Source organism: Hypanus sabinus, chromosome 2 (genome assembly GCF_030144855.1).
Source record: "Hypanus sabinus isolate sHypSab1 chromosome 2, sHypSab1.hap1, whole genome shotgun sequence".
Taxonomy (NCBI): domain Eukaryota; kingdom Metazoa; phylum Chordata; class Chondrichthyes; order Myliobatiformes; family Dasyatidae; genus Hypanus; species Hypanus sabinus.
In genome coordinates this window covers 195,591,574-195,616,650 of record NC_082707.1, presented here as the reverse complement: position 1 = coordinate 195,616,650, position 25,077 = coordinate 195,591,574, and the positions used below count along the sequence as shown (strand labels likewise).

General features: G+C 40.5%; 1 protein-coding gene across 3 annotated transcripts in view; it reads left to right on the top strand.

Annotated features, from left to right (window-relative positions):
- Positions 1 to 23,766, top strand: part of rps6kl1 (ribosomal protein S6 kinase-like 1) — a 49,949-nt gene extending 26,183 nt beyond the window's left edge. For 2 of the 3 annotated variants that reach the window (XM_059962207.1, XM_059962216.1), the window contains 6 exons: positions 2,167 to 2,299; positions 3,777 to 5,270; positions 5,398 to 5,487; positions 11,981 to 12,063; positions 15,158 to 15,253; positions 20,627 to 23,766. In XM_059962207.1, the coding sequence (XP_059818190.1) occupies positions 2,167 to 2,299; positions 3,777 to 5,270; positions 5,398 to 5,487; positions 11,981 to 12,063; positions 15,158 to 15,253; positions 20,627 to 20,743 (2,013 nt within the window). In that variant the 3' untranslated portion in view covers positions 20,744 to 23,766. The remainder of the gene's footprint in view (positions 1 to 2,166; positions 2,300 to 3,776; positions 5,271 to 5,397; positions 5,488 to 11,980; positions 12,064 to 15,157; positions 15,254 to 20,626) is intronic. The other variant, XM_059962223.1, reaches the window with a different exon arrangement.
- Positions 23,767 to 25,077: the final 1,311 nt, after the last annotated feature.

Sequence of the window (25,077 nt, the reverse complement as noted above, 5' to 3'; positions counted from 1 at the left end):
TTAGACATGATTAAGGCAGAGGGATGAAGGGTGGGTGGGTGGGGGGGGGGGGGGGGGTTAGGATTGCTAGTCAGGGAAAATTTTACAGCAGTGCTCAGGCAAGACAGATTAGAGGATTTGTCTACCGAGGCCATGGGGTGGAGCTGAGAAACAGGAAAGGTATGACCACATTAATGGGGTTGTATTATAGACCACCCAGTAGTCAGCGAGAATTGGAGGAGCAAATCTGCCGAGAGATAACAGACAACTGCAAGAAACATGAAGTTGTGATAGGGGATTTTAATTTTCCACATATTGATTGGGACTCCCATACTGTTAAAGGTCTGGACAGGTTAGAGTTTGTAAAATGTGTTCAGGAAAGTTTTCTAAATCAATATATAGAGGTACCAACTAGGGAGGATGCAATATTAGATCTCCTATTAGGAAACGAGTTAGGACAGGTGATGGAAGTGTGTGTAGGGGAACACTTTGGTTCCAGTGATCATAACACCATTAGTTTCAACTTGATCATGGATAAAGATAGATCTGGTCCTCGGGTTGAGGTTCTAAACTGGAAAAAGGCCAAATTTGAAGAAATGAGAAAGGATCTAAAAAGCGTAGATTGGGACAGATTGTTCTTTGGCAAGGATGTGATTGGTAAGTGGGAGGGCTTCAAAGGAGAAATTTTGAGAGTGCAGAGTTTGTATGTTCCTGTCAGGATTAAAGCAAGTCAATAAGTTTCAAGACTTTGACCTCAATACCTCTCAATGCATTTGGACTCTTGATTTTCTCGCTTGCAGACCCCAGTTAATTTGGATTGGCAACAATATCTCCTTCACAAACTCCATCAGCACAGTTGCACTACAAAGCTCTGTGCTTAGCTCCCTGCTCTACTTACTTTACACTTATGCCTATGCACAGCTCCAGTGCCATGTTAAAGTTTGCTGGAGATACCAATGTCATCTTGAAAATCTGGCAGAGTTGTACCTTAACAACCACCTTTTAACTCAATGTTAGTAAGACAAAGGACCTGATTATTGACCAGGAGAAGAAAACTAAAACTCCATGAGCCAGTCCTCATCAGATGTGGAGAGGATCAGCAGCTTTAAATTCCTCAGTGTTTCAGAGGACCTGTCCTGGGCCCAGCATGTAAATGCGATTACAAAGAAAGCATGGCAGCACCTATACTTTCCTATGAGTTTGCAAAGATTCAGCATGATATCTAAAACTTGCACAAATGTCTGTAGATGTGTGGTGGAGAGTACATTGACTGGCTGCATCACAGCCTGGTATGGGAACACCAATGTTCTTGAATAGAACATCCCCATTGTGGATATGTCCCAGTCCTTCAAGCCCTCCCCACTGTTGAGCACATCTACAAGGAGTGTTATCGCAGAAAAGTAGCATCCATCATCATGGACCCTCCCCCACCACCCAGGTCATGTTTTCTCTCTGCTATCATCAAGAAAATGATACAGGAGCATCAGGACTCTCACCACCAGGCTCTTGAACCAAAGGGAATAACTTCACTCAGCTTCATTTGCCCCAATAAAATGTTTCCATGACCTATGGGCTCACTTTCAAGGACTCTTCATGTCATGTTCTCAATATTCATTATTTATTTATTGTAATTTTTTTTTCTTTTGTATTTGCACAGTTTGGTGTCTTTTTGCACACTGGTTAAACACCCAAGTTGGTGTGGTCTTTCATTGATTCAGTTACGGTTATTATTCTATGGATTTGAGTATGCCTGCAGGGTCATATACAATGACATATGTACTTAGACAATAAACTTACTTTAACTTATTTGTCTTATTTATGAATTGCAAATTATTCATTACTGCATAGTGTACTGGTGGATGTCAATGCTTAACTTGTTTAAGTAATCTATGAGAAGCAGTGGAAGCTATCTCAGTATATATATGTAAGACAAGGTTGGATAGATTTTTGCATAGTAGGGGAATTAGACAGATAGGTGGAAATGAGTCCATGGCTAGATCAGCCATGATATTGAGTGCCAGAGCAGGGTCAACAAGTCAGGTGGCCTACTCCTGCTCCAATTTCTTATTATGTTCTTATAGGGAGAGAATACTGGCACGGTTGGTCCATCTCTGACTGCTTGTTTAACAATTTACCAATGGGTTGTGTCTGTGATGAAGACTCACATCCTTTTTCTCCTCTTTGTAGAGCCTGCCTAAATGTAGCCTGATAAATCGCGAGCGGCAAACAATAATACCACAGGGTGTTCCATTCATGGTTCGACTCTTGCAGTATTACGTCAGTGACGATGCAGTCTTTCTTCACCTAGAACACGTACCTGGTAAGGTACCTCTGAAGAGCTCTGTAGCAAGGGAACCATGGTGGAATGAAATTTATGGAATTACATTAAGTGAACCTAAGATATTTTGAGTGGAAGGTACAAAAAGATTGGGCAGAGTTTAGAAGTTGCCAACACAGAGGGTGGTTCTTTGGCCCCCATTTTAGCATTTACTTAGATCTTGGGTGCAGCTAATGTGGAAAGGAGTAATTATCTGATGTTTTCTCATGCTCATGAGCAATGGCTACAGAAATACTTTTGAGAACAAAACCATGTACTTCATAGAAATGATTGGACTTGGATAAAAGGGGAATGATTCCTGAAACTGTGTTATATGGATGTAATAACACAGCTGTACTTGGCTTTGCATTCAACTCCCCAATCCACCTTCGTGAACAGACAAGAAATATCCATTTACTATAGTTTGTTTTTGAGGAATCTGAATTTGGATTTTGAGCCAAAGCCAAACAATATGCAACTATTTCAGAACTAAAAGGCTAATCAGTATTTATTTTAATAAAGTCATAATTTTCTATACCTTTGGTAAGAATGAATTAATTTACACTCCTCGAGAATGAATTGCTCCTTTATGTAATTCCTTTCATAAGCTTCAAATGGACCAAAGCACAGACCTAAGATTTTTTTTAATATAGAAAATCCAACAGCCAATTTGAATACAACGTGATCAAGAAAACAGAAACCTGAATCTGTTTTTAGCAGTGTTATATGTGGAATGTAATGTTACTGGGGAAACACTCTTCAAAGTACATTTATTATCAAAGTATGTAAACCGTACACATCCTTGAGATTCATCTTCTTTCAGGCAGCCAGGTGGCACAGTAGAGTAGTGCTTAGCATAATGCTTTCTAGTACAGATGTCCCAGGGTTCAATGCCCGACACTGCCTATAAGGATTTTGTACGTTCACCCCGTGACTGCCTGGGTTTCCTCTGAGAGCTCCCATTTCGTCCCACAGTCCAAAGACCTACCATTTGGTAGGTTAATTAGTCATTGTGAACTGGTGCGTGATTAAGCTCGGGTTACATCCGTGGGTTGCTGTGCGGCATGGCTCAAAGGGCCTATTCCACGCTACAACTCAGTAAAACAAACAATAGAACCCATAAAAAACATAGCAGATTCTTAGCAAACACCCAGTATGCAAAAAAATCATGCAAACAATGTTAAAAAGTAAACAAATAAACACATTAACTCCAGAGTCCCCAAAAGTGAGTCCTCTGCCACAGAGCCAGCTCAACACAAAAGCACGCATCTTGAGAATAGAACCAGGGAACCTTTAGACACACCTGAGCAGTGACATCTTCTTGGCTTAATGATGGTCAGTGCAGCACTTCATTACATTTTCACCTTTAACTTTCATCCTTTTGCATTCTTTGTTCTTTCATTTGCATTGTGGTGCCGCTAGAAGGTCGCATATGTCTAATGTAGCATGTGGTCTCATTGTTTCCTTCCTTTGCCTTCAGGTGGGAAACTCTGGTCTCAGCTGCGTCATTACCGGCCAGCCGTCACGGGAAAAGGGATGGAATTCCCGGAATGCTCCAGTCCACATCACAAGACCATTAAACTAAAGAACAGCTACACTGCACCCTCTCTCGCACTAACGTGTAACAATGCTTCCACGCTTGCACCGGTCAGCAAAGGGTGCTGGCAAAGAGAAGACAAGAATAAAATGTGCAAAGAATTCACCAGGGAGTACAGTTACAACACTGATGGATTCGGAAACACACAGACAAGGACTGATCTGGGTGTAAGTGACAAGCCACCTTGTCACATGAATGGTGCAAATCAACAAAATGCACAGAATGAGTGTGCAAACAGGACAAGGATTTGGCAGGGAAATAACAAAGTTTTGAAAACTAGCCCATCACAAATTGGCTTGAAGCAAAGTCCTGAGAGGATAAATTTGCAGGCTGCAAATCTGGAACACAGTGCCGATGTAACCTTTGACCTTGCATTCCTTTCAGAAGAGGGCAGAGACTTAACTCAAAGTAATAAAATTTTGAATCACACTATGAGCAGCAGTGTGGACAGTTTGATGCAAAAAGATCTGCGGCATGGAAAGATTCAGCTTCACTCACAGGGTGAAGTTTTACACTCCCCTGATCATTTTTCAGAGACCAAAGACTCCAATAAGTCACTAAGCCCAAAGTCATCAAGAACTTACCAAAACCAAGCCACTCCAGATTTGTTGAAAGGAAAGTTCTCATTGGTTAATGAGAAATCTCAACACGGATCTAGCCCAATTAGAAGTCCTGTTAGAGCCACCAGTTTGAATTTGAAGGCTGGCACAAGACAAGGAAGGAGGGGTTCCTACCAAATAACAATCAATCCTCTGGATACAATTGATAGTAAAGTTAGTAGTGTAATGGATAGCTCCAACCTGGTCATTATAGGGTCATCAGCTGTCTTGCCTGCAAGGAATACAACTGTCACTGTCTTGGAGAAAGGGCAGTCAGAGCAGAAGACTTCAGTCAGTGTACTCAGCTCTGTACAGCAAAGTAATGGGCATCTGTCATCACTAAGTGTAATTGAATCTCCATTAAAATTATTATCATTGAAAGACAAAACACCTGAAGAAATGCTGAACTACAAAGATAAGAGTTCTGCAAATCTAGATTATCAACTTAAACTTCCAGACCAGTTTCCGGTCTCTGAAACCTGCTGTGATCATGTGGATCACAGTTCCAGAATAGTTGCAGGCAAAGGCACATTTTGCAGAGTTGACAGTGTAAGATCCTTGAATAGGACATTAGACTCCTCAGCTCCTTCCAAAACAGAAGGCCATTTCTTATCCCCTCCATCAATCCATCCAAATGCTGAACAGTCCATCTCAGGCCTGTCAGAGGATCAGATCAGAATCTGGGTGGCTGAGATAGTTCTTGCCTTAGAGAGTCTACATCAGCAAGGAATTATCTGTCAGGATCTAAACCCTAGAAATATACTTGTGGACAATGCAGGTGAGTTCAGAGAAAAATGCATAGAAGATTTTAAACTGGTAATTCCTGATTGTTGCTTCTGTTTTACAACAATGAAGTGCTGTTCAAAGTCATAGACTAGAACTTCTAATTCTGTTTTATTTTACAGGCCACATTTGCCTCACCTATTTTGGCCAGTGGAGTGAAGTTGAAGTTCAATGTTACACAAGAGCCATAGAGGACATGTATTGTGCACCAGGTAATGGGGTTTGACAGTACAAGACTGAACCTGGGTGGTGCTTAAGCTTTCCTGGTGAAGCATTGGGATGCTCTGCCATCTTAATAGTTGTTAATTAATTCATTAATAATTGCAATACGTTTATCATGGGGCACTGACAACAAAGGTTGGTGAATTTTCATCAGACTAGGGTTGGCAGATATGAGCATTATGGAAATTAAATTTGGGCACCTTCGCTCCTAAATTCTTCTTGGGCTTCAAGCCCAATACATGTATCAATTATAACCGATGTTTCGATGACAAACTGCCACCTTCTTCAAGGGTGAAGATGGCAGAGTTTATCATCGAAATGTCAGTTATAATCGATACCTGTGCCTGGTTTGAAGCCCGAGAAAAGTTTATTCGTCATACTTGTCAGGAAAGCACCAGATCCTTTTTCACCTTTGCTCCTGTTTATTATGTGATTGCTAGTAGCAGATACCATTGTGAATCCATACCACTTTGTGAGTGACTTGGTTAAAAGACTTGCCAGTGTTTTCGTGACAAACCATAAGACATAGGAGCAGAATGGCCATCTGGCCCATGGAGTCTACACCGCCATTCAATCATGGCTAATCCTTTTTTTCTGTCTCCTCCTCAATCCCAGTTCCTGGCCTTCTCCCAGTAACATTTGATGCCATGACCTGGCCTTCACAGCTGCATGTGGCAAAAGATTCCACAAATTCACCACCCGTTGGCTAAAGAAATTTCTCCATATCTCTGTTTTGAAAGGGCGCCCCTCTATCCTGAGGCTGTGCTTTTTTGTCCTAGACTCTCCCACCATAGGAAACATCCTTTCCACATCTACACTGTCTAGACTTTGCAGCATTCAAAAGGTTTCAGTGAGATCCTCCCTCATCCTTAATTCCAGCGAGTACAGACCCAGAGCCATCAAACATTTCTCGTATGCTAACCCTTTCATTCCTGGAATCATCCTTGTGAACCTCCTCTGGACCCTCTCCAATGGGCTGAAAACTGTTACAATACTCAAGGCCTCACCAGTGCCCTATAAAGCCTCAGCATCACACCCTTACTCATGTATTCTAGATCTCTTGAAATTAATGCTAACATGGCATTTGCCTTTCTCACTGCCGACTCAACCAACAAGTTAACCTTTATATATAGTGTTCTACACAAGAACTCCCAAGTCCCTCTGCATCTCAGATTCCTGGATTTTCTTCCCGTTTAGAAAATAGTCCGTACATTTATTTCTACTACTAAAGCACGTGACCATGCATTTTCTAATATTGTATTTCATTTGCCACTTTCTTGCCCATTCTGATAATCTGAGTCCTTCCGCATCCTACCTGTTTCCTCAGCCCCTCTACCAATCTTCGTATCATCTGCAACTTGGCAACAAAACCATCTATTCCTTCATCTAAATCCTTTATATACAGCATAAAGAGAAATGGTCCCAACACCAACCCCTGCAGAACACCTTCAGTCATTGGCAGCCAACTAGAAAACGATCCTTTTATTCCGACTCACTGTCTCCAACCAATCAGCCAATACTCTAACCACGTTAGTAATTTACCTGTAATACCATGGGCTCTTAACTTGGTAAGCGGCCTCATGTGGCACCTTGTGAAAGGCCTTCTGAAAGTCCAAATATACAACATTCACTGCATCCCCTTTATCTATTCTACTTGTAATCTCCTCAAAGAATTCCAACAGGTTCCAGGCAGCATTTTCCCTGAAGGAAACCATGCTTTCTTTGTCCTGTCTTCACCAAGTACTCCATCACCTCATCTTTAACAATTGACTCCAACATCTTCCCAACCACTGAGGTCAGCTAACTGGTCTATAATTTCCTTTCTGCTGCCTTCCTCCTTTCTTAAAGAGTGGAGGAACATTTGCAATTTTCCAGCCCTCTGGCACCATGCCAGAGTCCAATGATTTTTTGAGATAATTTCTAATGCCACCCCAATCTCTAATGCTATCTCTTTCAGAACCCTAGAGTGCAGTTCCTCTGGTCCAGGTGACTTGTGTACTTTTAGGTGTTTCAGCTTTTTGAGCACTTTCTCTCTTGTAACAGTAACTGCACCCACTTCTCTTCCTTCACACACAACATTAGGCATACTATTAGTGATGCAAAATACTCATTTAGTTCATCAGCCATCCCCTTGACTACCATTATTATTTCTCCTGCCTCATTTTCCAGCGGTCCTAAATCCACTCATTACTCTTTTATTTTTAACATACTGGAAAAAACTGTTACTATCCATTTTGCTATTATTTGCTAGCTTGCTTTCATACTTCCTCTTTTCCCTTCTAATGGTTTTTTTTAGTTGCTATCTGTAGAGTTTTAAAAACTTTGCAATCCTCTATTTTCCCACTAATTTTTGCTTTGTTGTACGCTCTTTCTTTTGCTTTTACAACAGCTTTGTCATCCCTTGTCAGACATGGTTGTACTATTTTACCATTTGAGTATTTTTTCATTTTTGGACTACACATGTCCTGCACCTTCCTCATTTTTCCCAGAAACGTATGCCATTGCTGCTCTGCTGACATCCCTGCCAGCAGCTCCTTCCAATTTACTTTGGCCAACTCCTCTCTCATACCATTGTAAAAATCCCTTACTCCACAAATTCTGCTACATCAGACTTTACTTTCTCCCTATCACATTTCAAGTTGAACACAATCATATTGTGGTCACTGGTTTCCAAGGGTATCTTTTTTTTTATCTTAAGCTCCCTAATTGCCTCTGATTCATTACATAACATCCAATGCAGTATACCTGATCCCCCAGTAGGCTCAACGACAAACTGCTCTAAAAAGCTATCTCTAAGGTATTTAACAAACACGCTCTCTTGAGATCCATTATCAACCTGATTTCCCAATTGACCTGCATGTTAAAATCTCCCATGACTACCATAACTTTGCCCTTTTGACTCACCTTTTCTGTTTCCTGTTGTAACCTGTGGTCCACCTCCCAGCCACTGTTGGGAAGCCTGTATATAACTGCCATCAACATCCTTTTACCCTTGCAGTTTCTTAACTCAATCCGCAAGGATTCAACATCTTCCAGTCCTTTGTCACATCTTTCTACTGATTTGATTCTTTACCTGTAGTGCCACACCACCCCCTCTACCTACCTTCCTATCCCTCCGATGTAACGTATAACTTTGGACGTTCAGTTCCCAACTACAAACATCCTTCAGCCACAATTCAGTGATGGTCACAACATCATACCTGGCAATCTGTAATACTGCAACAAGATCATCCACCTTATTTCTTATACTATGCACATTTAGATACAACACCTTGAGTACTATATTTGCTGTCCTTTCTGACTGCATCCCTAATGATTTGATACTCAGCCTGTTGGCTGCAACTAAGTTCCATCACCTGCCTGACCTTCTTAACAATCTGATGGCACGCTATCTTTAGTTTTTTACCAAACTGACTGACATGAAGACAAGTAGGCAGGAAAACTGGAGAATTTGGATTGAGATTCCTAATTCATTTGCAAAAAAATGTGGAGAGAGAAACTTTTGCTATAGATTCTGACTGGTGTCCATTTGTTGGCATCTAAGAGAATGTATCATGATGTTTGGCTAAATCACACTTTTCTGGGCAGTTTCCATTGATAAAGTACTTTAGGGGTATTGTTTAATATTACTTTAATATTTCAAGAGGAACTACAGGTTACGCAAAATTGACCTTCAGATCTAACGTAGGTAAATGTCTGTATAGAATCATACTTGGTGGTTCATTCACTTGCTACTAAATTCCACTGCCTGATCCTTTCCCTGGCTCGTTCTCTCTCTCATTTTCTTTTTCTTTCTCTCTCTCTCTCTCTCTCTCTCTCTCTCTGTCATATAAAAATATAAAATATGTATGTATGTATTTGTGTGTGTGAGAGAAACTAACTAAACATCAAAATTGTCGGTATACAGGTGAATCATTGATGTACATTCACAGATATGCAAAAGTAAGCAAGAAACTTGAAGTAATAAAATGTCAGATATTACAATTTCAATTTCATCACCGATTGTTTGATCAAGACTTTCAACTTAGATCATTAGTCTAAAATTCAGGCTGCTGTTCAGTGCTATACGCTGCAGTAAGTGCTGCATTTGTTTTGGATAAAGTGTTAAACTATGGCTGTATTCAGATGAACCTTGAAAATTCAATGGCATGATATGAAATATGACAAGAATGGCTACCAAATCTTCTGAAATTGATTTGGAGGGGGAAAACTTGTGCACCATCTTACTCTGGGATCCCTGGGTTTAATTATTTTTGAAGTGGCATGTCTGACAAACATTAACTCACTAAGATCCACCAAAGTAAACCAAATATGATTTAATCTTGAGGATTTAATTCAGATGCCAGAAGCTTTCTCTAAAGCTTTTCAAGTGCCATGACATCTCTTAAATCCATTTGAAAGTGCTACCTCCATTTTCAGACTCTAGGTAGGCCCCTCTTCCCTGTAAGGAGAGTGTGGTAATGTTAGAAATAGATATGCAGCTAAAAGCATCTGATAATTATTGCATTTTGGATCAAGGAGTTGGAGGCGCCAAAAAAACAAATTCTCCAAGTGGAGAAGTGAAAATAAGATCTGAACCCCTTTTTTACTGGACATTTCTAGAAACATGGCTCAATAGCCCTTCGCCAGCAGCCATTGGACTCAATAATGAGGAAACCACCTTTCTCAAACTCCATACATCTGGGGTCAGTATGACTTGGGTCCCACCAAAACCAGGAAGTTGGTATGTTTCACCCACCCAAACCCCAGTCTGTGTAAATACTGCTCCCATGCAATTGATCATTGGCAAGAAATAACAGATCTAACGATAACAATAACTGCGTAAAGAAAGTATATTCAGAAGCATCAGCTTTATCAAACTGTTAGTAGGAAAGAAAAGAAGGGCCCATTACAGTTAACCCAGTCCAAATGTGCACACAATCTTGAAGTTGTCTTTAATTTGTACACTGGACCCTTGGTCTGTGCGAAAGCACACACTGCCTTAAGAATGTCACTCAAAATCCATCTCGAATAAATGGGCTCCCCCACAGGAATATTGGTCCTTCCTCCTTGAAGCCATTCATCTGCACAAAGTACCTGTGTAACAGGTACGCCTCCTTAGCCATCTTCCCTCCTGTCTTCTCCCAGCTTCCACCAAAAGTCCTCAACCCACACCAGTGACCGTCACAAAAACCTCTCCGCTCAGTGTTCTCTAGAACCTCTCCCAATCTCACCATCCCAATTGAATGATGTTACATTCCTAAGTATGAACATCACAACCCTGTATCTTTAGCTCAGACTGCTCTTATAGAACTACTAAAATACCTATAGCATAGCAGTAAAAACCAGGGCATTACAGATCTTTTTATTTCAGCAACATATATCAAGGATAGAAATTCCAGCAGAGCACTTGTATTCACTGAGCCAGCCTGGATTATGGGCAACAAGCTGCTTGAACCAATAAATTTTCTGATTTGTTGAAGTCATAGACAGGAAGTCAATTGGGAGTTTAAACAAATATGAGGTTGGTTAATCGGCAGAAAGTGAAGAATGCTCAAAGGATTAATGTCAGGATTTAGAAATGATAAAGAATATGGGAATTCAATGAGGTTTTCCAAAGTACAGAGCTAAATCAACTATTAAGTGTTAAGAGCACAGCAAACAGAAGTGAATTTGCTGTACAATAATGTCAGTGGAGACAAAGGTGAATCAATCAAACTGAAGCATGGTGGGGGGAAAATATGTCGAAGTCTTGGGAAACTAAACATTTGGAGTGCCCAGCAAAAGGCAAACTCCACCACTTTCACAGGTTCAATTTGGGAGAAGCAATAATTACTGTCTTTCCTTAAATCTGTAAAAGTCAACATTTTTCAAAAACAGAAAGTCAACAAATATCACACTGTTGAATTTGATCAGCAAATTGTAATAAAGCAAATTGAAGGATGTTTTGTTTGCAAGTCTGAAAGGAGGTTGCATCTTGAATACTTTGTTCAGTTTTGGACTCTTAAGAAATGGGGCTGTTTCATACTGGAGGTACTGCAGAGGTCAGCTGTTCCTTCATTGAGTTACTGAGTGAATGGTACAATTGATAGAAGAATAAAGCATACTTGATCTTGGAGCAGGACAAGGCAATACAGACATAAAAAGTACTATCTATCTATCTTGCTAATCCTGCCAAGTATTTCCAGCATCTTTTGTTTTTGTTCAACACAGATTCAAACTAGTTGGTTAATTGTGGAGGTCCTCAATCTCAGTAAACCAAAATTATAACAGACCTCAAAACAGAGAGTTTAAGATAAAATGTCAGACACTTAAGGACGTAGCAGTGGGAAAGTGCAAGACTTGATAGTCAACATCCTAATTAGATAGCCGACCACATTCTTCCCAGCCAAGTATTCTGTCCAGTGAAGATGAGCTGAAAGAAGAATTCTCCAAAAACTAAAATTGTAATATAGCTTTCTTTTGCTCTATGATTCTGATTTCTAAACAATTTGATTTTGGCAGAAGTTGGTGGGGTTGGAGAAGTAACAGAGGCCTGTGACTGGTGGAGTCTTGGCGCATTGTTATTCGAGCTTCTAACTGGGATGGTAAGGTTTTCATTGATGTCTTAACTTTTGTAAACATCTGCTTTATTAATTTGAAAGAAAATTACTTTAATGTCAGTAATATCTCTCTTAATGCATCCCAAAGAACTTAACTTCTGAAATGCCGTTTTCTGGAGGAAATGGAGCAGCTGATTTATGCACAGTGTAATCTGCTTTTGTGATGTTCATTGAGCAACAGATGTTAACCAAGGCACATAGTCTTCAGTGTCATGGAATCTGAAAGAGCAGACAATATCTCTGAGACAACAGCTCTGTCAATTCAACTCTTCCTCAACCCACAGTCAGGTTAGATTTTTGCTTGTACATTTCAGGAGTGGGCCTTAAATCCATAATCTTCTGACTCCAAGGTGAGTCAGAGAAAGATTCAGCATAGAAATCAGCTCTTCAGCCCACCAAGTCAGGGAAGAACATCAACCACCAATTTTCATTTGACATTAATTCCTTTTCTTTTGTAATCCCAATCCCTATTAAACAACTCACCTGCACCCAATGGGCAATTTATCATTGCAAATTAACCTGCAAACCTGTAGATCGTTCAGCTGTGTGAGGAAACGGGAGCACCCAGGGGAAGCACATGTGGTCAATGTGCAAATTCCACACTGAGAGCACAAGGACAGGACTGAAACCTGGTGTCTGGTTTGGTGAGGTTGTGAAGCTATGAGCTATACCACTCTATTGCACAAAGGATCCCAACAACTGGACTACATCCATTTATATGGATAGATGTATTGATGAGGATAAATTATTACGTGAGGTTGAGGCATTTGGTACAATTTCTGTTTAGCTGGTGAGGTATTTAATTCTGAAGTGGAACAAAAATTAAACCAAATGCTTCATGAGTTTTAATTGTCTCTCATTTATAATTTTCTGTTTTCTTTGGTGTCTTGGGTCTACAGCATCTCCATCGGAGGACAACTTTTACCTAAAATGTTAATTCATTTTTTAAATGCTTGGGGGTTATTTTCAATATTTTTCTATTTCCATTTCAGATTTAAATAGCTTTTCTTAAGTATATTTGTGGATATTAAAGGGTATTTGATCACAGTCATGCAGGCATTTCTTTCACTCCTTCACTTGGGGATATATGCAGGTGTTTGAATTTTGGTTAGTCACTACAAGCAGATATACAGTGTGTGTGTGTGTGTGTGTGTGTGTGTGTGTGTGTGTGTGTGTGTGTGTGTGTGTGTGTGTGTGTGTGTGTGTGTGTGTGTGTGTGTGTGTGTGTGTGTGTGTGTGTGTGTGTGTGTGTGTGTGTGTGTGTGTGTGTGTGTGTGTGTGTGTGTGTGTGTGTGTGTGTGTGTGTGTGTGTGTGTGTGTGTGTGTGTGTGTGTGTGTGTGTGTGTGTGTGTGTGTGTGTGTGTATATATATATATATATAATCCATACATACATACACAGTACTTTTGATATATGTAATGATTATAGGGGTGGTGAGTGCTATTGCTGAACACCCACCCCCTGCTTGATAGATGCTTCTGTTGTCATTCCTCTGCTCCTTCCACCCTAATGTCAAACCCTCCAGACTACTGTTGTAACAGATTATTCCAGTATTTTCATTCCTTCTGCATCTTGATTTCATTCAATTTGTCCATCCTATCGTGACATCAGTCCTTACTTTGTTCTTTACTAATTAAATTCAGTTTCCCTGTTCGATCACAATATCTACTATTTCTGATTATATTTTATTTACTTGTTAAAATGTATTTTATTGGAGATCTTCCAGTACAAAGAGCTGCACTGCCCAGCAACCCACCTATTTAACAATAGCCTAATCACAGAACAATTTACAATTATCAATTCATCTACTGACCGGTACATCTTGGGCTATGGAAGGAAACTGGAACATCAAGTGAAGAACATTACAAGCTCCTTATCCATAGCGCTGGAATTGAAACCCCATTCCAGAAACACCTTGAGCTGTAATAGTGGCGCACTAACCATTTCCTTAATTCTTTAACGGCTAAGATATCCAAGATCCATTTTCTGATACTTCTTGGTTTCTTTCATCTTCTACATATTCAAGTGCCACTTATAGAGAGTGTGATCCTATTCATCCCTAATGTGCTGGGCTTTGTATCTTGTTAGTATTTAATCAGCATGTTTTGATCTACTTATATGCACTTGACCAATAGCCAAAGTTTATGATCATTTGATCACAGTTAGAGATGGTTGTAAAGTTGAGGGCCGTGGGCCCGAGATCTTTGCTATCTTCGGGCAGAGCTCGTAAAATGTGACAAAACGGATTTTTTAACATCGTAAACCAGCAGATTGTTGTTATGTCTCGCTGTAAAATTGGGGGACATTATTTTAGAGAGAGGGAGAGAGAGAGAGAAAAAGAACCTGTGGTTTGTCAAATTCCAGATGAAATGTGATATAGTCTTTGGGGTAACTGCAAATCTGTGTCTTTGCTATTGCCTAGCTCACACCTATGCTTGTGGGTGCACTTTTTCTTGCTGGGGGAGGAGGTGGATCGTTGCTTGGTGCTGCTTTTGCGCAGGGGGGTGAGCTGGGGGGGGGAGGAATTTGGGGTTCTCACATTAACTGTTGTTCATTCTTTGGGGCCTTCTCTGTTTTCATGGATGTTTGTGAAGAAAAAGCATTTCAGGATGTATATTGTAAACATTTCTCTGACATTAAATTGGACCTTTGAACTTTGCAACCTTTGAAGGTTGATGATGAGCCTTGAAATACCCAACAAAGTAACTATTAATCAGCCACATCTTCCCACAATCTTGGAAGGGATTCATTGATTCAATACACATTTGTTTTCTATGCCGAAACCAATTCCTATCCATTCACTGACATGGAATGTTGCTAAAGGTCTTTAGAAGTCTTTATGCAAGTAGCTCCTAACCAGCTAATTGAATAAAAAAGCAATGTTCATCACTCATGAAGGTGGCAGAATTTGTCATTGAAACATCAGTTATAATCGATACCTATACCTATCTGGAAGCCTGAGAGGAGTTTATTCATCAAAAAATTAGTCTGGAATGAGTTAATAAAATCAAGTTATCATGCATTTGACTTGTGTGTTCCCCACTGTTAAATGTTTGTGTTCTATCTTTCCATATCCCAGACCCTGTCCCAGTGCTATCCGTCCAGAATCCATCCTCATACCCAGCTTCGGCTCCCAGAGTATCTCAGTTCTGCAGCTGTGTCACTTCTGCAACAGGTGAGAATACGCGTAACAGTTCGTGCCATGTGCTTCCAGACTTCATCTCTGGCAAATCCAATATCTACACCAGGCAAGGTGATCAAGGGTAACCACGTTTCAGTGTCACTCATTGTAACTTAACCTAGAGTGACAGTGTAGTTCATGAAAAGCGAGATATCCACTTCTGTCTGTCCTTTACGACTACTGAAGTATTAAGTGACATCAAGCGAATAGTAGATGTAGCAAACAATTTGTCCATATCAAGATTCACACAAGCAACAACTTCGATTTGTTTTGGCACCAACTCAAAGAAGAATACTATGTCCTTACATAGTATGAGATGATGTTTCGAGGCCTCCCTAAAAGGACTGTGTTGAGCATTCGTTGACCTAAAGGCAGCTGGTGGCAATGTAGCACACTTCAGTATTGCAGTGAAATACCAGTCTGAATTATCTGTTTAGTGTCAGGATTGTGGATAGCATAAACCACCAATCTACTGACTCCCACAGTTGTTCTTTTGATACACTCTAGAGAAGCAGTGAAAAAAATCAAATACATTTTTGGTCTTTTCCACTTTAAACTGTACACAATTACTCAATGCCTTGGATTTGGCAATCAGAATCAGGTTTATAATCACAGTCTTAAATGGGTAAAATGCTGTTTTGTGGCAGCAGTAATACAAGACAAAATTATTATAAATTACAGAAATAGATGGTATAATAAAGTACGAGATAGTATTCATGAACTATTCAGAAATTTGATGGTGGTGGGGAAGAAGTTGCTTCCAATTCTTTGAATGTGGGTCTTTGGGCTCCTGTACCACCTTCCCGATAATAGGAATGAGAAGATTGGAGAATCAGTTTGATGATTTGAATATTTTCCATAAGGAAATTTTTTAACAGTGGATAAGTTGGTTTGTACATAGTCTTGTTATCTGAAATACTTCAACCATGAGTTTGTATCAACCCAAGAAATGAGTCTGTGTTCTCAAGAGGGAGGGTGAAAGCCAGATGTTGTGGTACATATTGCTACCAATGACATAAGAAAGAGAAAATAGGGAGTAAGGTAGAAAGCTGAAAAGCAGGATATCAGGGGTGGTAACTTCTAGATTTCTGCCCGTGCCAGGCACCAGTGAGGATAAGCGTAGCAGATTTGGGTGATGAATGTGTGGCTGAGGAATTAGTGCAGGTGGCAGGTTTCAGATTTTTGGATCACTGAGATCTGAAGAAGATATGACTTGTACAAAAAGGACCAGTTATATTTGAACTCAAAGGTGACCAATACCCTTGTGGGCATATTTGCTATAGCTGTTGGGGAGAGTTTAAAGTAATTTGGCAGGGCGATGGGAGCCAGAGTGATGAGGTTGATTATGGCAGTTGGTATACTGTCAATGCAGTGTGAAGTGAGACTGAGGAAGGATAGGCAGATGATAGGGCTAAATTTCAGTCAGCGGGGTAACAGAATTATAGAGGCACGAGAGAGGAGCTGGCCAACATTGATTGGAAGGGAACACTAGTAGGGATGACAGCAGAATAGCAAAGGCTGGAGTTCGAGGGCAATTTGGAAGGTGTTAGATAGATTCCAAAGATGAGGCAATGTATTGGGAGGATAATGTAACCATGGCTGACCAAGGTAAGGTAAAGATAGCATAAAAGCCAAAGAGTATAACAGAGCAAAAACTAGCAGGAAATTAGAGAATGGGGGAGCTTTTAAAAACCAAAAAAATGTAACTAAAGCACCTTATGGACAGAACAGATGACATATGAAGGTAAGCTATCCAAAAATATAAAGACCACTTGAAATTGATGGCAGTAATGGTCAAAGAAATGGCAGATGTATTTAACAAGAATTTTGCATCAGTCCTCACTGTGAAAGACACACACCAGCAGTATACCAGAAATTCAAGAGTTTCAGGAGGCAGAAGGAAAAGGTGCTTGGGAAGCTGAAAGGTCTGAAGGTAGACAAGTCACCTCAGAGTTCTGAATGAGGTAACTGAGGAGATTGTGGAGGCATTGTTAATGATCTTTCAAGAATCACTACTAGATTCTGGCTTGGTTCCAGAGGACTGGAAAATTGCAAATGTCACTCCACTCTTTAAGAAAGGAGATGGGGCAAAAGAAAGGAATTCTTAGGCCTGTTAGTCTGATTTCCGTGTTAGAGAAGATGTTGGAGAACATTATTCAGGAAAATAATTCAGGGTACTTGGAGGCACGTAATAAATTAGCCCAAAGTCAGCATAGCTGTCTTAAAATCTTGACTTAACAAATCTGTTGGAATTCTTTAAGGTACAGGCAGGATAGACAAAGGAGATTCAGTAGATTTGTTTACTTGGATTTTCAGAAGGCTTTTGACAAGGATGCTGAACAAGATAAGAGTTAATGGTATAACAGGAAAGATACCAGGATGGATAGCCTCCAACCGGATGACATGAATATCAATTTATTCTTTTGATTTAAAAAAAATTTTCTTCCCCTTTCCCTATTCTTTTATTCCCCACTCTGGCCTCTTACCTTTCCTCCTCACCTGCCTGTCACTTTCCCCTGGTGCCTTCCTTCTTCTCTTTCTCCCATGGTCCTTTTCACCAGCCCTTTATTTTTTCCCCCACCTTTTTATTCTGGCATTTTCCCCCTTCCTTTCCAGTCTTAAGAAAGCTGTCAGCCCAATACATGGAACATAGAAATTTACAGCACATTGTGGGCCGAAGGGGCTGTGATGTTGTGCCGACCATGAAACCTGCTCAAAAGACTGCCTAGAATTTCCCTAGTGAATAGCCCTCTATTTTCCTAAGCTCCATGTACCTATCTAAGAGGCTCTTGAAAGACCCTATTGTATCCGCCTCTACCACCATCACTGGCAGTGCACTCTACACACCCACCACTCTCGTGTGGAAAAACATACCCCTGACATTCCCTCAGTACCTATTTCTTAGCACCTCAAAATCTATACCCCCTTGTGTTAGCCATTTTAGCCCTGGGATAAAGCCACTGGCTATCCACATGATCAATGCCTCTCATAATCTTATACACCTCTATCAGATCACCTCTCATCCTCCATCACTCCAAGGAGAAAAGGCCAAGTTCACTCAACCTATTCTCATAACGTATGCCCTCCAATCCAGGCCACATCTTTGTAAATCTCCTCTGCACTCTATAGTATCCACATCCTTCCTGTAGTAAGGTGACCAGAATTGAACGCAATACTCCAAATGGGGTCTGACCAAGGTCTTGTATAGCTGTAACATTAAACGTCGACAGTGCTTCTCCTTATAGATGCTGCCTGACCTGCTGTGTTCCACCAGCATTTTGTGTGTGTTGTTCGAATTTCCAGCATCTGCAGATTTCCTCGTTTTTGCTCAGTTTGTTCAGAACTGTCTTGTCAAATCCACAAGATTTTTATAGAATTTAAAACTGGTAGTCCTAATACTGTTGAAGCCTCACTTGGAGTATTGTAAGCAGTTCTGGGCCCCTTATCTTAGGAAGGATGTGCTGAAACTGGAGAGGGTTCAAAGGAGGTTCACAAAATTGATTCCAGGATTGAATAGTTTGTCATATGAAGAATGTTTGATGGCTCTGGGCCTGTATTCTCTAGAATTCAGAAGAATGAGGGGTCACCTCTTTGAAAACTATTGATAGTAAAAAACCCTTGATAGACTAGATGCCTCCTGTGGCAGGGGAGTCTAAGCCCAGAGGACACAGCCTCAGAATAGAGGGTGTACTTCTAGAATGGAGATGAAGAGGATTTTCTTTAGCCACAGAGTGGTGAGTCTGTGGAATTATTTGCCAAGGGCAGCTGTGGATGCCAAGACTATGTACATAAGGCAGAGGTTGATAGATTATTGATTAGTCAGGGCATGAAGGGATATGGAGAGAAGGCAGGAGATTGGGGCTGAAAGGAAAATTCGATCAGCTGTGAAGAAGTGGCGGAGCAGACTCGATGGCCAAATGGTCTAATTCTACTCCTATTATCTTATGGTCTTATTTGTACGGCATAGAAATATGCCTTTTGTCCTACAACATCCTTGCTTCCCTTTTACCCATCTATACTAATCCCATTTACTTGCACTTTAACTTGTTCCGTCTGTGCCTTGCCTATTTAACTGTCTGTCCCAATGCCACTGAAACAGCGATTGTATCCGATTGCTCCTCCACCACCTCTGGATATCAATCAGTCAGTATAGTTTGAACTGTCATTCTTCTGAACTTCAGACAATGTAGACTCATTGAGTCTCAAAGCTATATTAAGCCTAAAGCACAGAACATTTGTCACAATGGGCCAACAGAAAATGAGGCAGCAAAGTGTCATACCTGACAAAGTCATCATCTGTAAACACTGTTTCAAATTATTCATAATAAATGCATTAAAAAAAAAGGATATGATCAAACACATGAAGCAACATGTTATCATCTATTCTAGAATTTTTAAACATTAAGTTAATGTCCACTTAGGGACAAGCTTTCTTGATTGCCTTGATAATTGCGGAAGGGACCCCGAGACAATCTTCTCAGAATATAAACCAGTCCAGTGAGCAACTACCCTTGTGAAGCAAGTATTGTACATCCTGTTTGAAGGAAGGGCAAGACGTGGATTGCCTGGGTGAAAATGACTTCCAGCAGATCAGAGATTTTGGTGCTTGGGTGGAAAGTGAATGGGAAGGGGTGGGGTTGAGGAGGTTTGAGTACACAGTGTGGTGAACAGTAATGATATCTTGAGAACTGAGTACAAGACTGGTATACACAGCCAGTAAAGAGGCAGCTCTGTAGTTGATGCTCTTTCCCAGCTAGTAAACCACCTCAGAAAAGTCAGAAAAGGACTGGCAAAAGCTGGTCTGCAGCTAGATAGTCCATTCATTAGACTTGACAGTTGCTTGTATGTGGAAAACGATAGATTGTACAGAGCATAGAAATATCTAGCACCTGAAGAAAAAACTGGCATACTTCTGGAGCATAGAATCAAGACTTTTAGCCGACCAAGTCTGTACTAACCACTGAGCACCCATTTAAACAAATCCTAACTTATTCTCCCCAGATTCTACAATCGTTACACCCCAGGGGCAATTTACAATGGTCATGTGACCTACATTTTAACGTAGGTGACAAAGCCACCGAAAAGCACCTGAACTACCTTCAGTGTACATTGATGAAACAGTAAATTCCATTGGATAGTGGAATACATGATATAAAAAGATGAAAACTAATTTGAGGTAATACAGAACCCAGGACATTATAGATAAAACTATAGTTTAGTGCACTAGCTATTAATGATTGAGCTAGTCCCTGCAATATATTGCTGGTAATGGTCTATCTACAGTAATGGCTAGTACTAATGATTACCTACACTGTTCCATTTGAAAATTAAGACTAACCAGCTGTCTTGCATTTCTTTCTCTTCCAGTTGTTGCAGTGGGATTATCGCTGCCGGCTTGGCTCCGGGGAGAATGGAGCACATGAGATAAAATCTCATTCCTTTTTTAGCTCTGTACACTGGAATAAATTAAATGGATATAGATGAGTAACATAACTGAACAATGAATAGCTCAGGGGCAGAGTGCTCTGAGCAGATTTGGAACTTGTGTACCAGTACTGAGCCAGCAAACAATTAGAGCTACCATGAGCAAAGGTTATCAGCAGAATTCAGTCCGTTACCACTCTGACTGGGTTAAAATGAGTTGAACTTCACTAGAAACGATTATTAGTCCTGTTAAATAAGCAATGTGCTGGACTTGAGATAGTGTTCAGCAAGTTAACAGGCAGACATCTTTCTAGTGTGGCATACTTGTGATTAGTGATTAATCTTTCACTAGCCAGGCAGCTCTTTGTTATTCACTAGTGAATTATTTAGTCCTTACCTGACTTCCATCTCCTTGTCCATATATCCCTGACATCATTCCTCAGAACTCCAGTCAATACTCAAATGTTCTCATCCAGCCATTCCCTAGTGGTCAAGTCTGGTATTTCTCCTGGGTCTACCATTCCCCAGTGCTTACAAAGCTGTATGTTCCGAATTATTTTCCTTCCCTTCCCTTCCAGGGTTACTGCTGAGAAAATGGAAGATAAATCACACTCCACCTAGTATCTGTTGAATTCTTGTATCATAAATGCTTGATAACTGCCATGGAGTCATGGCATGGAAAGAAAAGTATTCAGTCCATGCTGATCAGTGGACACCCATATATCAATCCCATCTTTCAGCTCTGGGTCCACAGTCTTCTATGCCTAGAAGGTTCAAGTACTTGTTTATTTGGATGTTTTTAAAATGCTGTCAGTAACATTGTTTCCACTACTCTCTCAGGCCACTTGCCACTTTTGATTAATTCCACCCCCCACCTTAGTTTTATCTACCTCTAATACTGGGAATAGTTTCCTCTAATCCCCCTATCTCTACCCCTCTTATTATATACCTCAATCATATCTCCTCTTAACTGCCTTCACTCCAGGGAAAACTGACCTAGTCTCTGACCTAGGTGCAGTTTCTCTTCATAACTGAAACTCTCCATTCTCAGAATCCTCTCCAGTCCTATCACACCTCCTCTATAGCGTGGTGACTAGAATGGCAAGCTAAATAGCAAGTTTAAAAATGGCAAGTTTAAAAAGTTGGAGCATAACCTTTTATGTTTTTTAAATTTTTTAATACACAGTGCAGAACAGGCCTTCTGGCCCTTTAATCTGTGCCATCCAGCAAACTCCGCTTTAACCCTAGCCTAATCACAGGGCAATTTACAATGACCAATTGACTGAACATCTTTGGAATGTGGGAGGAAACTGAAGCACGCAGAGGAAACCCACACGGCCCAGGGAGAACGTACAAACACCTTACAGGCAGTGGTGGGAACCTGCCTGCTCTTTTATTCATTGCAATTCACATGCACTCCCAAATTTATTCCATCTGCCATGGATATTTGTGTTTTGGTCCCTTGTTTATAATAGCCATTAGTTTGAGAAAAGAAAGATGATCTTCTCTATCAAAAAAAAGTTTCATATTCTAAGGCCTTTTGTCAAAAGGAATTGCACACGAGTTTTGTCTGCTCAGAGGCTTCTGGGAGTGTGAAATCTTGTCTAGGGTACCTTATGTTTCCCTCCTGTTACGCTTGGAAGAGATAGGAGGGACAACTTGGCATCAGGCGTTGATGCTGACAGTGATGGGTAGAGACTCACAGGTTCCATGTTCCCACTACATCACACTGCTGGCAAGCTGTTTCTTTCTAAATTCACTTGAGCCTTGTTAAACTACTTGAATTATGTGCAAATGGATGAAGAGTTCTACTGTTACTGCTATTAGTGGCATGATCATAGGTCTGTGTTTGTACTTTTTTACTCCTTGCAAGACTTGCTTGCCCAGCTATTCAAACAGTTATCAATATACATATCTGTACTGGTTTTCCATAACTTTCACATTGACCCTCTTTGACACTCATTGACACTCCTGCAAGCAGCTAGTATGTAGGATTTTATTTTAGCAAGTTCTGCCAGGCAGCATTGAACAAAAAGTTTTAAAGTCATTTCTCTAGCTTGTTTCACACAGTACATTCCAAATGAAGACCGATGATCATCCCTATACTGAAAACTAAAACTTGTTGATTCCTGTAAGTTTGCTGTGTGCACTGGATGCAATTTATTGAGTTTTGTGTATCCTGAGTCCCAATGTCTGCCTCTATTGTATGCAATGATCCTCTTAATGGCTAGTAAAATATAGTACATGTCTTTATGTCCTTCCCAGAAGCCTGTTGTGACAATGCTTGCTACAGTGATTTACTGGTTTCTGTCAAAATATGTATGGCTCAGTCTCAGTATACATCTAATTTATTTTTAATTTTCACAGTGGTCAAGGAACTGGGGCAGGGGTACTTAAAAAAAAAAAGGTGCAACAGTGGCATACAAGTAAATAGTGATGGATCTCTGATTAAAAATCAGTCTACCTACCTCCAGCTGAGTGCAAACGTTACCTGAGGTTACTCTACCTTCCAACCTGCCACTTTTTATATTACGACAGAATGTTATTCAAAAGTTTTGATGTCTAGAGTAACAGATGTGCTAATTATGTGACTGTAATTCATTTTTCTGTGCCCCAAGTTTGGTAAGTTATCCCATTAAGATCTCAGAAGCTAATAACTTTTGCTGAGGATGGCCACTTGTAAATTGGCAGAAAGAAACCAACAGGTATTCTTATTTTATATTTTTGTAAAATGCTATTTGTCTCTAACTTGATGTGATTGGCTGCTATTTTATGAATTGTACATGTAGCCAATCAGCTGCAAGCATGATATACATTTCCAATTTTAGCATTTTGACTAATGCATGTGAGATACATAAATATATTTAACTTTTATCCCATAAAATATTTTTCTTCATAGTTTTTTTTAAACATTATTGATTTCTTATTGTGGCATAGTTATGCAGGGGAATGGCAGTTACTCATTGGGAGCCTGACTGAGTACCAGGGGACTCTGAAAGCCATTACAGGCAGTCCCCGGGTTACGAACGAGTTCCGTTCCCGAGTCCATCTTTAAGTCGGATTTGTACGCAAGTCGGAACAAATACATCTGGTATTATTTAGCATCAGTTAGTCTAAGACATTTGTCTTAGAAAGGTAAAATATATACTGTATACTAAGCATATAAAACAGTTAAGAAACATATGTATTCCAAAAATTAAACCACTGCATTGCATAGTAATAATTGTAGCTTTCATCAGGGCAGGGCCTTTCACATGCTCCATTACAGAATTCTAACTTTATCCTTTAAAATTGTTCCAATCGTTGACCAACTGCAGCCAAACGCTTTTCCAATGACATTTCATCTCTTTCCAAATGCTTTGTTATTTCCACTTTATTTTCAATCGTGATCGTTAACTGTCAACGGAACAGAAACACTGCGGATGGCGGGTCTCAAGCTCTGCCGAGTCCTAAGGACCACCGCACTGAGACAGGTTAAATGGGACAAGTGGGGGCTGTGCTGGGTTTGGCTATTTGAACATACACAATATTCCACATGGGAATTTAAACTGGAGGTGGCAGTTTTTTTTTAAATGAGGTCGAGTTGAAAGCTCGACATCAACCCAGTACGGATTGAGAGCGCGCTTGGGAGCGGTCTGTCACTGGATCGAACTCGGGAACCTCCATTCTCGAGCCCGGCGCGCTGATCTCACTGCGCCACCAGCCAACCGGAAAGTGGGGGGGGGGGGGCTGTCAGGGTGAATCTAGCTAAGAAAAATTTTAAGCCAAATACAAAGTTACACACTCAACACAGTGTCAATGGCAACAACTTAAAATGGCGGTCGGCGTTCTCCTTCCTCAGTTTGTAAGTACGAGTTGTTCTTGAGTCGGATGTTCATAACTCGGGGACTACCTGTACACATACATGAAGTCTTGCACACACAGCACTTCTAGTAAAAGACACAGTCTACAGATCCTGGAACAGGAATTGTAGCTGGTTTTGTTTTTCCTAATCCAGGGATGAGAGTACGTGACTACAAGTGAGGCAGGTTGAAGGGGATGCAAGAGATAATACTGGAGAAAAGAAGGATCCAGTACTAGACATGCCCGGGCATGTCTAGTACAGTAGTATTTATACCCCAGTAGTCCATCCCTCCTGATTGATTAGTTCTCATTCAATCAGGTTTCCGCTCTCCCAACTGGATTAAAATGGAATTCTAGTTCTTACTTGGAGCAAGACCTTCATGTTTGTTAAAATTCTTTTCCTCTAGGTACATTTCCAATGGCTTCCTTTAGCAGACAATCCCAAAAGCCATTGGTGTGGCACTGTAGTTTTGTGTGACAAAGTCCATTCAATGGCCATTGTGAATGTAATGTTCTGCTACCGCCGATTTGTCTGGGTAACCCAAATGGAT